Source organism: Elgaria multicarinata, chromosome 6, assembly GCF_023053635.1.
Source record: "Elgaria multicarinata webbii isolate HBS135686 ecotype San Diego chromosome 6, rElgMul1.1.pri, whole genome shotgun sequence".
Lineage (NCBI taxonomy): Eukaryota > Metazoa > Chordata > Lepidosauria > Squamata > Anguidae > Elgaria > Elgaria multicarinata.
The window spans coordinates 10,455,596-10,471,606 of record NC_086176.1 but is presented as its reverse complement, the minus strand read 5'-3'; the positions used below and the strand labels follow the sequence as shown (position 1 = coordinate 10,471,606).

Here is a 16,011-nt window from a genome sequence, read left to right as displayed (position 1 = left end):
GGGCCTCAGTTCCGAGAAACGTCACTAGAAGGCGCCAGAGGGCAAAACCTAGAAGTGGCTTGGAGGAGCCCCCTGGCCTTCTATCTTGGAACTTCCCTAGATGGCAGTTATTTTTCTTGGATCTTCCTTAGAAGGCCCTGTGAGCTCAGAATTTTTAAACATGCAAATACGAGAGAATGCAGAGGCAGTGGATCGGCCTATTAGTGCAAATAGGAGAGAACATGCAAATAGGAGAGAAGGCAGAGGCAGTGGATTGGCCTACTGGTTGGCGATGTCACAATGACATCGCCAACCAGTAGGCCAATCCACTGCCTCTGCCTTCCCTCCTATTTGCATAAGTGGCTTGGAGGAGGCCTCTGGGCTTTTATATATATAGATAAGTGTGCAGGGGAGGAGAGTGAACCCTGCCCCTCTCCCACTTAAGCTGCTTCCTTCCCCCCCCCCCCAGCCCCGCTTGTTTCTGGTGTCAGAGCTCAGCTGGGTGAAAACAGCTTCAAGTGTCCAAGTGTGACAAGGTGAGGGAGGGGCAGGTTTTGCTTCCCTCCCCGCAATGTTCGTGTTGATATGAAAAAATTGACACCCCCCCCCCGCCTTTATAGTGAAATGGGAAAGTGCGCTGTGCCACCTTGAAAAATATGGCCTCTCTCCAATCTAAAGACCAATGTATACGTTGCTGAAAGGAAGCCACTTTCTTGACGTCCAGTCTCACACTTCTCCTTTAGCATCTGTAAGGAACCACATGGGTCTGCCAGATAATTTGGCTCCTTCTTACATAGTGATGTATGACAATTTCGTTCTTGCTCGCAAAACATGAAAGCATGCCCTGTTCGTAACTGCAAACGCAATCGTGAGCATGAGCACGTGTGCTGAAAAGGCTGATGAATTCCCAAACGGACCCACGTTTGATTAACGCAAATTTCTGCAATGGATTGAATCAGCCCTACTTCTGTCTGAGAAAATTTGCGCTAATTTTACATATGATCATTGCTTGATTTGGGCTTGATTTGAATTTTCCCATTTATGCAGCCGGTTTTGCATGCGCAAACTCCTTCTCACTGCCTGCGTCTTTTCTGCCCTTTTCCTATGCCTCTGCTCCTGAGGGCTGAGTGGCCTCCCTATCTCCGTCTCCGATTCTATCTCCGGAGCATCAGGCAGAGCAAGGGTCTGGCTAGCCTGTGGTTCCTCCAAGGGACCTGCCTTCTCCGCTGCTCAGCTTTCTTTCCTCTGCATGCCTTTCTCTGGGGGAGGAAGCACCCTCTCCTTCGAGTAAGTGTTCCTCCTTCTCTTTGTCCGAGGAGGCTTCCTCAGGTGCAACCCTAACACTTTGCATGCAGAAGGTCCCAGGTTCAATCCGTGGCATTTCCTGATACGGTCAGGCAAAATTCCTGCTTGAAGCCCTGGAGAGCCACTGCCTGTCAATATTGATAATGGGCCTGTTCAGACAACATGCTAATGGTTAGGCCAAGAATTCTTTTGCAGCAAATAGTTAGTGAGCATGATTAAACCATGGTTATGTAGCCACCATGGTTAGGAATGGTTCAGATGATACGCTAAGCCATGGTTAGGCCAAGAATTCTTTTGCAGCAAATAATGAGCATGATTAAACCATGGTTATGTAGCCACCATGGTTAGGAATGGTTCAGATGACATGCTAAGCCATAACGTTTAACTCAAAATGCTTAACCACTGTGGCTTAGAGTGTCATCGGGTCAATATTGGCCTAAAAAGACCAGTGGTCTGACTCAGTATAAGGTAGCTTCCTTGGTCAAGTGTGTTCTGAGTTTTCAGGGGACAAGTAACTCTTGAGTTGAACTTGCATCACAGATTTAGTAAGTTCCTATAACCCATAGTTGTTTGTTGCCATATTGGGTATCGGGGGGTTTGCAATGTTGACAGAAGGATCTACAACTCTTGGCCAATACCACCGCTCTTAAGCAGGATTTGTGAATTGTGTCTGCTTATTGTTTTTGCTTGGATCGGATTTACTAATGCTTGGCTGTGGATGCAGAGAAGAATCTTGGAAAGGTGTAGCTTATTCCCTGCCCGCTTGATTCTTGTCATTATTAGTTAATTGCATCATGTTGATGAGGCTAACCTTATTTGTCGCCTAACTGTAAAGGTTTCTTTACCTGGGAGAATGTTTCCAACTTGTCTGAAAGAAGCAGTGTTTCATAGTTCACTGAGGAAATCCTCATTAGATCCACATGATTTAGGTCATGATTAACAAGCTCCTAATTTACCTTTTTTAGAATGTGATGATTGAGCAGCTGGTAGTCTTGTAGCTCCAGTTCTGCATGGAGGAAGCTGTTTTTTAAAAATATATATTTCCAGTGTAGAGTTTGGCCAAAATTGTCCTGGTGTACAACCTGTACCTATCAATAGAAAGGAGTGACCCTGGGTAAATGTATACAGCAAACTGTGAAAGGGTGGTGGCTCTTTTTATTTGCTCTTCTGCTCCTCTTGCAAAACTGGATATCGGCCAGTTGTAACCCAGAAATTCCCCTGGTAACTTTCAGTTTGACATGGCCTGGCCTCCCCCCCCCCCCTTAAAAAAAAAAAAAAAAAAAAGCCCTCAGCTAAAGGCCTCCTTGCTATTGCAGACGAGATTTGAGAGTTGTGGACAATAGTTCAGAGGGGAATTGAGTGGAAGAAAGCTGTAGTGAATTTAGAACTACAGGTGGAATCTCCACGTTGCAACCTGTCAACATGACTATCAAGTAACAAACTGTGAGTGAGTTTCTGACCGGTAAATTGTCTTCTTTTCTGAATTGACTCGTTGTTCGCTTGGCACTCTAACCCTCCCAGGTATTTGAAGTGAAACTGGTATCAGTGCAAGTGAGTAGTACTTGGAGAGTAGTATTTATAGGGTCACGTTTCTCAGTAGAGCAGCTCTTTTTTTGCCTTTCATGGTGCCATGGCACCCCCTGCGTAGAACTCTAGAGACAGGAACTGCATTCCTGCCCTCAAGAATGCAGGCAGCCGTTGCAAGCGACCCAAACAGCAGGCGTAGCTTAGTGCTTTGATTAGGGCCAACTAAAAGCAGGAGTTGGTGAGCTCGCTTCTGTGAAACTCAAAAATCCTTCTTAGGACTTGAAGTTGCTCCTGCTAAAGGTATTACACAACTGCTGCTGTTTGGATTATTCCAGACCTCGCGCACTATACTCCTGTTTAAACTTTTTTAAAAAATTTGGATTAGTTTTACCAAGTTTTGTTCAGCCAATAATGGCCCAGTTAAGAAGGATTTTCACTTTAGCTGTTTTCAGTGGGCAGCCCAGCAATATGCATCATATTTGGGTCAATTGGCTTTTGAGGAGCTGGTCAAGGGGTCCAGGTAAAGGAGGAACCTTGACAGAGGGAAAGATGAGTCTATTTCACTTTGACATGTTTTTACCGTTATGGGTGCTGTTGAAACTGCATTGGGAAATTTGGAAAGTGCAAAAGCCAGTGAATAATGACGTCCCCATCTGCATATTAGTCTGGGAGGTACAGGTTAGGCCTGTTCATATTGGAATTCACAAAGATAGAGCAGCTGTCTGTAAACAAGTTCAGGCCTACCACCCAAGGTCTATGAGAGGGAAATGGCATTGTCCAGGATGGGGTGTAGCTCATTGATGGTTTTAGCTGGGAATTGTAGGTGGTAACAAGTAGTGTGTTTTGTTGCTTTCTCTTCTGGTTCTGTTTGTCTAGTAGATTATTCCTGGGTACCAGTCTGACCCTGTTGATCTGCTTTTTCACTTCTTTGGGTGAGTGCTGTAGACTGAGAAATGCCAGATTTAAATCCTTAAGTTGTGAGTCTGACAAGTCTTAAATCGTTAAGTCTGATGAGTCTGAACAGATATGGCTGTATCATAGGGCTTGGCTAAACAGTAGATGTTGTGGTGTGTTCTGGATGGAAGCTGGAACCATGTAAGTATGTGTGTAGCATGTAAGTGTTTGTAATGGTCTGTATATTTCCGATATAAGGTGGTGCTTATATATCCATTATGTAGTTGTACAATAGTGCCCAGAAAGTAAACCTGTTGTGTGGAGTGGTCAAGGCTCAAGTAGAAGTTACTGAAATCCGGTTGGAACTTTGTCAGTACAAAAGTGGCGCGGTTTGGTGGCCAGATGTGCTATACCATCAGCAGCAGTGATATCCCTGAAGATGTATAGTCCATCTTCATGGGGGATGGTGTAAAGTAGAGTGACCATATGGAAAGGAGGACAGGGCTCCTGTATCTTTAACAGTTGCATAGAAAAGGGAATTTCAGCAGGTGTCGTTTGTGTATATATGGGGAACCTGGTGAAATTCCCTCTTCATCACAACAGTTAAAGCTGCAGGAGCTGTACTAGAGTGACCAGATTTAAAAGGGGGCAGGGCACCTGCAGCTTTAACCATTGTGATGAAGAGGGAGTTTCACCAGGTTCCCCATATATACAAATGACACCTGCTGAAATTCCCTTTTCTATACAACTGTTAAAGATACAGGAGCCCTGTCCTCCTTTCCATAGGGTCATCCTATGTAAAATAGCCATGGTAGCTAGGGTAATGTCTTATGTGAGATTGTTAGTGGATTGTAGTTTCCTGTATACCTTGGAGTATTGGTGGTACAAGGTCTGAGAATGGAATCCATATAACCAGACTTCGCAACTGGGATAGTACCAAAAATTGGGAAATTGAGAAACTGAAAGAAACCAAAACTAACAGAGTCATCCATACCTAGTATCAAGGCTTATTGAATGAAAGCTACGTTGAGAGCCTGAATGGCTCAGAGGGGTCCACATTTTTAAATACCGAGAAACCGCTTCCTGCAAAGTCTTCCCCTTCTCCTTCCACTCATGCACTTCTCTCCCTCGTGCAAGTTTCCCTCCGGCTGATCTTTGGACTGTCAAGTCTCCTGGGACTCAGACCTAGAGGGGGCAGGGATGGGCCACACCCCGAGACCTGGCACAGCTAGCCAACCCTCCACCATCAGCCCCCCACAGTGGGAGGAACATCAGCTGGATCGTGCTCCGTATTTGTTTCGTGCTGTTTCTGTATTTCTCATCCCCTGCAGCTCAGATCTTTTGGATCCTTCAGTCCACATGAGCCTCCTGCCACCCAGCTCCCCATGGTTCCATTTGGGGTGGCTCTTCCTTACCACAGTGGCCACTGCAGGGTTGCTTAAGAAACATCTTGGCCTGAAGGGTAGAGAGGGAATGAAGACTCCTGCTAGATCCAGTGAAAGACAGTGGCCAACCAGCTGCCTGTGGGGAAACCCACAAGTAGGACGTGGCTACAATAATACCTTCCCACTCCTGCAGGGCCGGCGCTACCATAGAGGCCACTCAGGCGGCCGCCTAGAGCGCCAAGGTAAGGGGGCGCCGAACTCCACACCCGGAAGCCGCTCTCCCACAGCAGCTCTGAGAGGGCGGCTTCTGGGTGCACCATTCTGAAGCCGCCCAGCCGCCCCACCCCCAGCGTTCTGGCTTCGCTTCGGCTGGGCGCCCACCCAGCCAAAGTGAAGCCACGCCCCCCAGCGTCCTGGCTTCGCTTCAGCTGGGTGGGCGCCCAGCTGAAGCAAAGCCAGAACACTGGGGATGGGGGTGGCTTGGGAACGGCGCACCCAGAAGTCGCTCTCCCAGAGTGGCTTCCAGCTGGGTGCGTGATTCCGAAGCTGCCCTCCTGCTCCCCCACCCCAGCATCCTGGCTTTGCTTCAGCTGGGCGGGCGAGAGGCGCTCTGGGCCCAGGTACGCTGGGGTGGGGGTGGGTGGGTGAAAGCAGATCACCTGCCTAGGGAGCAAAATAGTCTGACACTGGCCCTGCACTCCTGTTCTCCAGCAACTAGCATATATTGGCATACAGCCTCAGATACTGCTGCAGGTAGTCTATAACAATCAGGACTCGTACCCATCGATAGCTTACTCCTCGATGAATTGGTCCAATTCCATTTTAAAGCTAAATTGTCCATCACATCTTGTGGTAGCGAATTCCATGCACTGTTAAACTTCTGGTAGTGAATGCTATAGTTTAGAAACACATGGGAAGTGTGCCAAAGGAAGTGAGGCAGGTGGCTACTAGGAGAAGGGCCTTCTCCGCTGTGGCACCCCGGCTGTGGAATGAGCTCCCCAGAGAGGTCCGCCTGGCACCTATACTGTACTCTTTTCGTCGCCAGCTGAAGACCTTTTTATTCTCTCAGTATTTTAACACTTAATTTTAACTTACATTTAAATGTTACTGTTCTAACTCTGTATTTTAATCTTACAGCAATTTTGCTGCGTGGTTTTATCCTGGTTGTGCTTTTGATACTGTATTTTGTATTTGTGTTTTTAAACTGTTGGTTGTTTCATTATGGTTTTAATTTTTGTGAACCGCCCAGAGAGCTTCGGCTATTGGGCGGTATAAAAATGTAATAAATAAATAAATAAAGGGATGACACTAGATTCAGCCTGTCAGATAAACTGAGGGAAGAGGGCAGCATGAAAACAGCAGGTGAGGGCATATGCACGAACTCCCATTTAGCCTGTGACAAGCAGGGAAAGTCACTACTGTAAACAAGGTTTTGCATCCCCAGTATTTTTTTAATTGCACAAGGGCACATTTTTTAGTGAAGCGATTCATAAACAGCCCTGGAGAAAATTCTATCTGCCTTGTCCCGGGACTCTCCTTGCATTCTCAGTTGTGTACCATCTGGGAACATGGGAGGCAGCTGTTTGGTTATGCCCTAAATTGGCATCTTATTAGGGCATTTAATTACTTTACAAAACGTGTGAAGCTTTTCTGGCTGCTGACTCTAGAAAAATGCATCCATTTTTCTTTTCTGTTTTTCATTCCTGTTTTTCTAGTCTTTTTTCCTGCCCCCATCATGTTCCAGTTGCATTTAAAAAGAAAATGTATGCAGCAGTTAAGAGAAACGAAATGAAAGTTTGATCATTTGCCAGCAGCAACATTTGCAAAACTGGCACTTGGAGGCAGGAGTGGGGGAATCTCACAAACTCTCAAGCCATCCCAAAATCTAGGATCTTGGAAGAGTCATGTTTTTACCTGACTTTTTTTTTTACTGTCTATAAATCACACTGAACTTCTGAACTCTAATGCATATTTTGAATCTTCCTCAGCAAAATTATTCAGTATATGTATGTCTTCCTTTTCTTCCATCATGGAACTGAAAACAGCTTACATGGAATTCCTAGGCAATCTTCCATCTAGGAACTGACCTGAGCCAGACCTAGTCACAGCCTAATTTATATTTACCGCTGCAGTTTTAGAACTTCAACATATTCTAAAAGCATAATTTTTAAAACTTCAGAATGTTGGTCCCATCAACAATTTTCAGGGATGGCTACCCCCACCACCACTTTTTTCACCTCAGAACTGTGAATTTAGCTATACACAAAAATAGTTTTTTAAACAAGCACAATTTGTAATTGTGAAGGAGAAATTGGCCATTGCTGGACCTACCTTAAAATTCGTGCCTGACGAGGGGAGAGCCCGCAACGCAAGTATCGTGGGATCTCACCCTCGTCTACAGGCGAGGTGAGACGGGCTAAAGGAAATACCTGTCGCGCCCGCCATTTTTTTTAATTTAAAGGGGCCAAATGTGCACGAACGTTTGTGTGCTCGGGTAAGTTTTTTTTTTTTAAAAAAAAATCGTTCTCCCCGATCCCCCCACCTTGCCCCCGATGGGTGTAGCGCTCCTGGCTACGCGCAAGTAATTGCACGTAGCTGGGAAAAGCGGCGGAATGGGCTACACGCTCATGGTTTCTCCTGTGGGAAAAATTAGGCCAAAAGTGGTCCCCATTATCCCAGGGCAAGGGAGGCATAGGGGCGATCCCGGGTATCAGCTCAGGATAACCCCTCGTCTAGCTAAGGCCTTTGTCTCCCAAAATCTAAGATTGAGGCTACAATTCTATACCTACTTACCTAGGAGCAAGCCCCATCAAACTAAGTGGACATTTACTTCTGAGTAGACATAAACTGAGTAGACATAGAAATTAGAAGAGTGGTTCGTGAAGCAAAGATCATCGACTTGAGAGAACTAGTAGTAGAGGGAGAATTTATTGTACGTCTAGAGATAAAAAACATATATTATGCAATCCTATCCTGAATCTTATTTGTTTTGTGGGAAACTTGTGACCCTCCAGATACTTTGGCCTGCAACTCCTATCAGCATAGCCAATGGTGAGGGAGCATGGGAGTTGCAGGCCAAAACATCTGGAGGGCCACAAATTGCCCACCCTTTTTAGATGGACTTGGCAGTGTTCAAATCTTGCAAATGCTCAATATATGTAGATGTGAGCAAATGTTAGGCACGGACATCTTATTGACATTGTCAGAAAAGAAGAGGACATTTGTCCTTGACACTCCACAACTCACAAGCAGAGGTCCCCTTCTTATGGAATGACATACGCACTCAGAAGCATATGGACAGGGATGCCTGTTTTTTAATTTAAACTTGATTTGCTTTACTCAATATACTAAATTTCTGAGAATACAGTGCACAGTTTCCCATTTGCACAGTTTCAGAGGAGGGCAACCAGACTGATCAGGGGTCTGGAAACAAAGCCCCATGAAGAGGGATTGAAAGGACTGGGCATGTTCAGCCTGGAGAAGAGAAGATTGAGGGGAGACATGATAGCACTCTTCAAATACTTAAAAGGTTGTCACACAGAGGAGGGCCAGGATCTCTTCTTGATCCTCCCAGAGTGCAGGACACGGAATAACAGGCTCAAATTAAGGGAAGCCAGATTCCAGCTGGACAGCAGGAAAAACTTCCTGACTGTTAGAGCAGTATGACAATGGAATCGGTTATCTAGGGAGGTTGTGGGCTCTCCCACACTAGAGGCCTTCAAGAGGCAGCTGGACAACCATCTGTCAGGGATGCTTTAGGGTGGATTCCTGCACTGAGCAGGGGGTTGGACTCAGTGGCCTTGTAGGCCCCTTCCAACTCTGCTATTCTATGCTTCTGGCATGATCTTACATATCCTGGTTTGGAATACATGAGTCAGCTTTCAGGATAGGTATTAAAATTACCTCCAGGAAACAAACAACACACTCAAAGGACAATAATTCTCAAATAACGAAGCGGATTCTTCAGCCCGAGCCTCGCTTTCTGCTGACTAGCATCTTTCCATATTCTTTTGAGAATATAGTGGAAGAGTCTTCAACTATATCACTAGTTGAAAGACTAGTTTTATGGGAATTGTCCAGTTTCATATTCTCTCTCTCCAAATACACTTTTGCTATGTGTACGACCTAAGGGAAGAAAGCTTTTTGATCTTCACAATCACCTTTGCAAGATCAGCTAGAATAAGACTCTCTTTAGCAAACAGTACCCTCAGCTAAAGTAAACTCTGATTATGCAAGACAATAAGATCTTGTGTGCTTGACAGAAACTCCAGCTTTGGCATTCAGTTAGCCTTTTCTGGCAGGCAAAACTAGAAACGTCTGACTTCAGGTCAGACCTGGGCCAAGCATAGGCTTTTAATATCAAATATAGTAAGACTATAGTGCAAAAGACTGTAAATCCAGATGTATACTCCATATGGATAATAATTCAAGATGAGCTGAAAGTTCTGGAACTATTCGTATTTTTATTCGAAAGTGCAGGCTTGGGGAAGTTTTACAACTCCTCATTTTCTGATGCCACTTGTATCACGGTCCTGCTGGTAACAGCAATCACATCTGGGCTGCCATTTATTTCTTTTTTTTACCCGCAAGGATATTGCATTTTGGGTGAGCGGCCTGCAACCTTTCCAGATCCAGGGCCTCAGTGGTGCAGGGCTGGACTGTGAGGCCGAAGTCTGGGGCTCTGCAGTTTGGGGGTGGGGGAAGAGACAACCCAGAGAGTGACAGGTGATGGGGTCACTGGCAAACCAGGCCCAGTGTCACCACCTTGGCCAGGGTGCAGACGCCAAGGCACACCGGGACTGACTCTACTTCCTGCAGCATTATTTCTTTTCTCCTGATTTTTTAAAAAACATTTTCTAGTCGGAGCAGCTGATTGGGCATGTACAAGGTTTACGAATGCTCATGTTGTTGTTTTTACTTTAAAAGTATATTATTCTTTTCTTTTTTTCTTTTTTACCAAAAAATGGTGCTTACTTACACAGGCAAACCCCATTTTATTCAGTAGTGTTTTGATGGTACTATGATTTAAGTGAGTTTAAAATGCAAAACTGCACGTGCTCAGAGTCTCTCTCTCTCTCTCTATTTATTTATTTATTTATTGCATTTTTATACCGCCCAATAGCTGAAGCTCTCTGGGTGGGTCACAAAAATTAAAACCATTTCAAAGTATCAAACAGTATAAAAACATGATATAAAATACAATATAAAAGCACAACCGGGATAAGTTTTTTTTTTTTAAAGCTGGGTTAGCAAACAGGGTTTTGTTTTGTTTCGTGTTTTTGCTCTGACGTCAGGAATACAGAAGCAGTTGTAAAGCATGAAATGGCAGCTGGATGTAGGGGAAGAAGAGAAATTTACATTGTGTGCTTCACAACTAAAGTAATGCTCAAGGCCATCTAAAGACGAGTAGGCATAATTCATTAAGTCCACGGCCTAAAACCACTGAGCCTGCCTTTAAATCCCAACCTTTAAAATCATTTATCATATACATCATTTTTACTTTGACTAGATCTAGCTGCTTGGATCTGACCTTCATCACTCTCTTCCTGCCTTCCTTTTCGCTTTGTCTCTGTCTTTCTCCTTTCACCTTCTCTGCCCCACCTTAAGCCAAGGCATGACGTAGCTTTTGGTCTTGACCTACCCGCTGGAGTCTAACAGACCAGAAGTGCAATTGGTTCTTTTCCTGTCTGGTGATTTTTTTCTGTTGTGGACAACTCATTGGAACAGTGATTTTGTTTGCTAGAAGGCTGGAAAATAGTGCAGCTGCCATAAGCCAACGGAAATTGATGTTGAAGAGTTTCATTGCATTTTAGATTTAGGCTGAGACTGCTGTGTTTTTATGTATGTATTTTATGCATGTGTTTTATTGTATGCATCTTGTCAGGGTTTTCTAATATTAGTGCTGATGATGTTTTCTGCTGTGCTGGTCCATGGGCGAAATAAAGAAGCTGGAACTGTAATAGAACCGACAATGTGAAAAGATAATTTTCTCCCAGGCATTTAAAGGCATTGAACGTTAAGGTTTTTTTTTTAATGGACCCCAGAACTGTTGTTTTAAATGGATGCTGCTGTTTTTATACTGTTGTTTTTATGTCTCTGATGGTTTTAAAATTTTGTATATTTTTGATGTTTACTGTTTTTCGCTTTTGTGAACCACCCAGAGAGCTTCGGCTGCAGGGAGGTATATAAATGTAATAAATAATTGTTGGCCTGTCGCGTTTTAACTTCTGTATCCCTTTTTCCATCTCGTTATCTTTAGCTTGCACCATTGGCACCTTCAAGGCATCGGTGGGAGATGCCCCGTGCAGCCCTTGCCCTGCCCACAGTTATTCTTCCACGCCAGGGTCCAGTGAATGCTCCTGCCTGACCCGATATTACCGTTCGTCTTCGGACATCTCTGATGCCCCCTGTACCAGTAAGTATCTGAGAATGAGCGCTATCAGGTGGGACTGCCTTTCCTCTCTTTCTTTGGCCCCTGCTTCTTTCATCCTTCACTTAAAGCTTCATCACACCAGCGTTATACTGTGCAATCACTGTGAATTGCGTGCAAAGGACTCCGAAGTTTTCCAGCTTATAATCTGCTTGGATTGTGAAGTTGTTGTTGTTGTTTATTCGTTCAGTCGCTTCCGACTCTTCGTGACTTCATGGACCAGCCCACGCCAGAGCTTTCTATTGTGAAGTACTCTGAAGTTTTCCAGCTTATAATCTAGTTTGACTGTGAAGTACTCCCATGCATCCTGCTTTAATTGCGCTATAAAGGCAAAAGAATCACCCTATTTTGCTACTAGTTTTGGAGCGAATCATTTGTTGTTTTCCGAGCGGCCACTGGGGGGCGCAGGAGCAGGATTTGATATGTTTAAAGAATGCTTACATCTGCGTAAGTTTTAAAGATAAAGACATCAAAATTGGCACAGTAATAGATATTAAGGAGAGCTTTAAGCAAATTTGAATCAGATTGGGCCATCCGCTGATTTTTTAATGAATTTTTTACATTTCCTTCCTTAAACCCATTTCCTGGTATGCAAAGGATCTTAGGAGCGCTGCTGCCCAGGGTGTGATTTAGCTAACAACAACGGCAACAGCTTAGCGCTGTAGGGGATAATTCGAGGGAAACAGGTATGTGGGGACTGCCTTGAATTCTCCTGTCCTGCTCCTCAAAGTTGGCCTATCCTAGCTTCTTTTTACTCAGCTTCTTGCATAACGCCTTCCCTTGGTTCTCTTTCTTCTGCTTACTGCCTCAAGTCCGTCCTTCTTTCCTTCCTTCCTTCCTTCCTTCCTTCCTTCCTTCCTTCCTTCCTTCCCTCCTCTGTCCTGTTCACCGGCAGCCCATCCTTAGGGCTATGTTTCCAGGCACATTCCTTTGAGATTCATTCATTCACACATGGGACGTTTTTAAAGAAGATACAATTCTGTGAGTAAGGGCAGTGTGTGATTCCTCTTCCAAATACTGCTGTTTTTTTCACTGTGGGTTGTTTCGTTTTTTTGTCTCCTTTTAAGGAGGCATTTGTGGCACAGAGTGGTAAGTGACAGTTACTGCAGCCAAAACTCTCCCCACGGCCTGAGTTCGATCCCAGCGGAAGCTGGTTCTTAGGCAGCCGGCTCAGGTCGACTCAGCCTTCCATCCTTCCGAAGTCGGTAAAATGAGTACCCAGCTAGCTGGGGGAAAGGTAGCCACGACTGGGGAAGGCAACAGCAAACCACCCCGCTACAAAGTCGGCCAAGAAAACGTCAGCGAAAGCAGGCGTCCCTCTAGGAGTCAGTAATGACTCAAGTGCTTGAACGAGAGGTTCCTTTCCTTTCCTTTGGAGAGCAAACTCTTGTCATAGGATTACCAGTATAGAATTTTACCCTTCTGATGCCATAGTATCAGGCATTTTCCTGAATTGTCTGCCTGCCTGCCTTTCTGTCCCCTCTGTTTCCTGGAGTCTCATTGGCTGCTTTTTTTCTAGGCACCCCATCAGCCCCCCGTGACCTCAGCTATGAGATTATTGGATCCAACGTCCTCTTGACCTGGCGCCTCCCGAAGGACTTGGGTGGACGAAAGGATGTTTTCTTCAATGTCATCTGCAAGGTGTGCCCAACTGGGTCACCAGGGCCTTGCGTGCGTTGTGGGGACAGCGTCCAGTTTGAGCCACGTCAGGTGGGGCTGACGGAGAGCCGGGTGCAAGTCTCCAACCTCCTGGCTCGTGTGCAGTATACCTTTGAGATCCAGGCGGTCAACCTCGTGACTGAGCTGAGTCCAGATTCTCCACAGTATGCCGCCATCAATGTCAGCACCAGCCAATCAGGTGAGGAACACCCTGGGTTGATCCCCATTCTTTACCTCCCACTCCCCACCCCAGCCTAACTTCTCGCTCTTATTCCACTTTTCTGCTGGCATTCAGACATGGCCTCTTCACAAGGCAAAGCAACATGAAGCAGTGTGAGAGACAGCTGATCTGAGACATGGGGCATAATCCATCTGAAAACTGCACAAGCCGTAGGACAGTGCTCTTGTGCAGCTTCCATTCATTTAGATGGAGCATGCACAGGAAAAATTCTCAGGAGATTGTGCCCCATTTAATTAGTGTGTAGGGAGAACTGGTATGGCATTGTGGCTAAGAGCTGAGCTACAAATCAAGAAGTCCCTGAATTGAAACTCACCTCTGCCATGAACTCTCTCTGGATGGAATCTGGCAAATCTCTCAAGCTCAGACTGACTTTGGCCAAATCCTGAACTTTCTTACAGGCTGTTGTAAGCATTGAAACAAGACAGAGAGCTTCTCTATATGAGCGATTTAATGCACACTCATGATTGGCCACTCACAGAAGTTTGTGGGTCCTTTACATGACGCCATCAACCTCCAGGATGTCTCCCATGCTTTCCCCCAATAATCTCACTTTAAAAAACCAATGGAGATAATGCAGTATTTAAAATAATCATGGGATTAATTTCATCACTAGATGGCACTGTTTCATTGAACTTAATGGATCATTGCCCAGAGGGGAAGTTTTCAATTACAAATCATGTGGTCGCTATTGATCACCATCTAAAGGCACCTATAGTAAACATGGAAAGACTCGAGAGAAAAAAGCCTAATAAGGGTACATTTTTTCCCTTAATGTAGACGCCCCTAATATATAAAGTAGAGATGAGCCAAATTGCGCTAATTGCTCCTTCCCTGAAATCCTCCCCAACATTCACCTTGAATTATCTTCTTGTGGCCCTTTGGAGCCACAGAAGAAAGAAAGAAAGAAAGAAAGAAAGAAAGAAAGAAAGAAAGAAAATGCTATTTTGGGCTGCATTAATAGAAGTATAGCTTCCAAATCGCGTGAGGTACTGGTTCCTCTCTATTCGGCCCTGGTTAGGCCTCATCTAGAGTATTGCATCCAGTTCTGGGCTCCACAATTCAAGAAGGACGCAGACAAGCTGGAGCGTGTTCAGAGGAGGGCAACCAGGATGATCAGGGGTCTGGAAACAAAGCCCTATGAAGAGAGACTGAAAGAACTGGGCATGTTTAGCCTGGAGAAGAGAAGATGGAGGGGAGACATGATCGCACTCTTCAAATACTTGAAAGGTTGTCACACAGAGGAGGGCCAGGATCTCTTCTCGATCCTCCCAGAGTGCAGGACACGGAATAACGGGCTCAAGTTAAAGGAAGCCAGATTCCAGCTGGACATCGGGAAAAACTTCCTGATTGTTAGAGCAGTACAACAGTGGATCCAGTGACCTAGGGAGGTTGTGGGCTCTCCCACACTAGAGGCCTTCAAGAGGCAGCCGGACAACCATCTGTCAGGGATGCTTTAGGGTGGATTCCTGCATTGAGCAGGGGGTTGGACTCGATGGCCTTGTAGGCCCCTGCCAACTCTGCTATTCTATGATTCTATGAAAGCAGCAGAAGCAAGCTGCCACTTCCCTGTCTTGCCCAGGTCCCCAGCATGGAGTGGGAAGGGAGGGAGTATTACCCAATTGCCTAAGTATTTGCGCAGCTTAGGCAATTGGGCCAGTATTCCCACCAGCCCACACCATTCTGGGAGCTGTATACAGTGCCAAAAGGTAAGGGGTGTCCCTATATTGCCTAGTCCAGCACACAGACTGTGTGCATCTCAAAGCATAGGCAGTTCGGCAACCCACCCTCACCTCTGATGCTGTACGTAACTTGCATCACACCCTGGACAGGTAGGGTGCATTGTCTATATGTTTAGGTGAACTGGGTGGGTGCTTTTTACCTTTCCATGTTTTGCTGGGAGGTGCTTACAGCACTGAAGGATGGGGGTGACCCCGGATAGGGATCATAGAATCATAGAAAAGAATCATAGCATAGATGCCAAGGCAATGCAGGGAATTCTCCTGGCCCAAGCAGCATAACAAGCAGACTTCACTCATGTTCATATCTTCTGTCCCCCACTTCTCACCCCCTCATCAAATTTGGCAAATGGCAAGAGGGCCTGTCTTTCCAAACTGTAAAAAGATCTGTGGAGTCAGGGCTGATGTTTTGGCTCAGCTGATAATATGAAGTAATTTGAACCCTAAAAGCCTATATTAATACCAAAAAATAAAATAAATAAATGATTAGGGCGGTGCCATTTGGAATGTGTGCCTTAGGCACCGAAATATCTTGTGCCAGCCTTACTGGTGTTTTCCCTTTAAATTCTCAGCCCCCCATAAGACTATTTCTACAACGAATACTTCAACATTTGTATCACATTTACAAAAGTTCAAAACGCTTCACATGTGTTATCTAGATCAGACTTCCTCAACCTGGTGCCCTCCAGACGTGTTGGACTACAACTCCCATCATTTCCAACCAGCATGGCCATTGGTTGGGGAGGGCTGATCTAGATGTAATCTTTATGACAGCCTTATAAGGTAGGTCGGGATTGCTATCCACCACATCACAGATGGGGGATTGAGGCTGAGAGAGAGTGGCATGCCTAAGGC

The 16,011-nt window shown here is 45.3% G+C and overlaps 1 protein-coding gene across 1 annotated transcript in view; it reads left to right on the top strand.

The window, feature by feature from the left end:
• Window positions 1-16,011, top strand: part of LOC134400591 (ephrin type-B receptor 5) — a 174,813-nt gene that overhangs the window by 116,605 nt on the left and 42,197 nt on the right. The window contains exons 5-6 of the mRNA XM_063129015.1: window positions 11,350-11,505; window positions 13,040-13,378. Coding sequence (XP_062985085.1) covers window positions 11,350-11,505; window positions 13,040-13,378 — 495 coding nt within the window. The remainder of the gene's footprint in view (window positions 1-11,349; window positions 11,506-13,039; window positions 13,379-16,011) is intronic.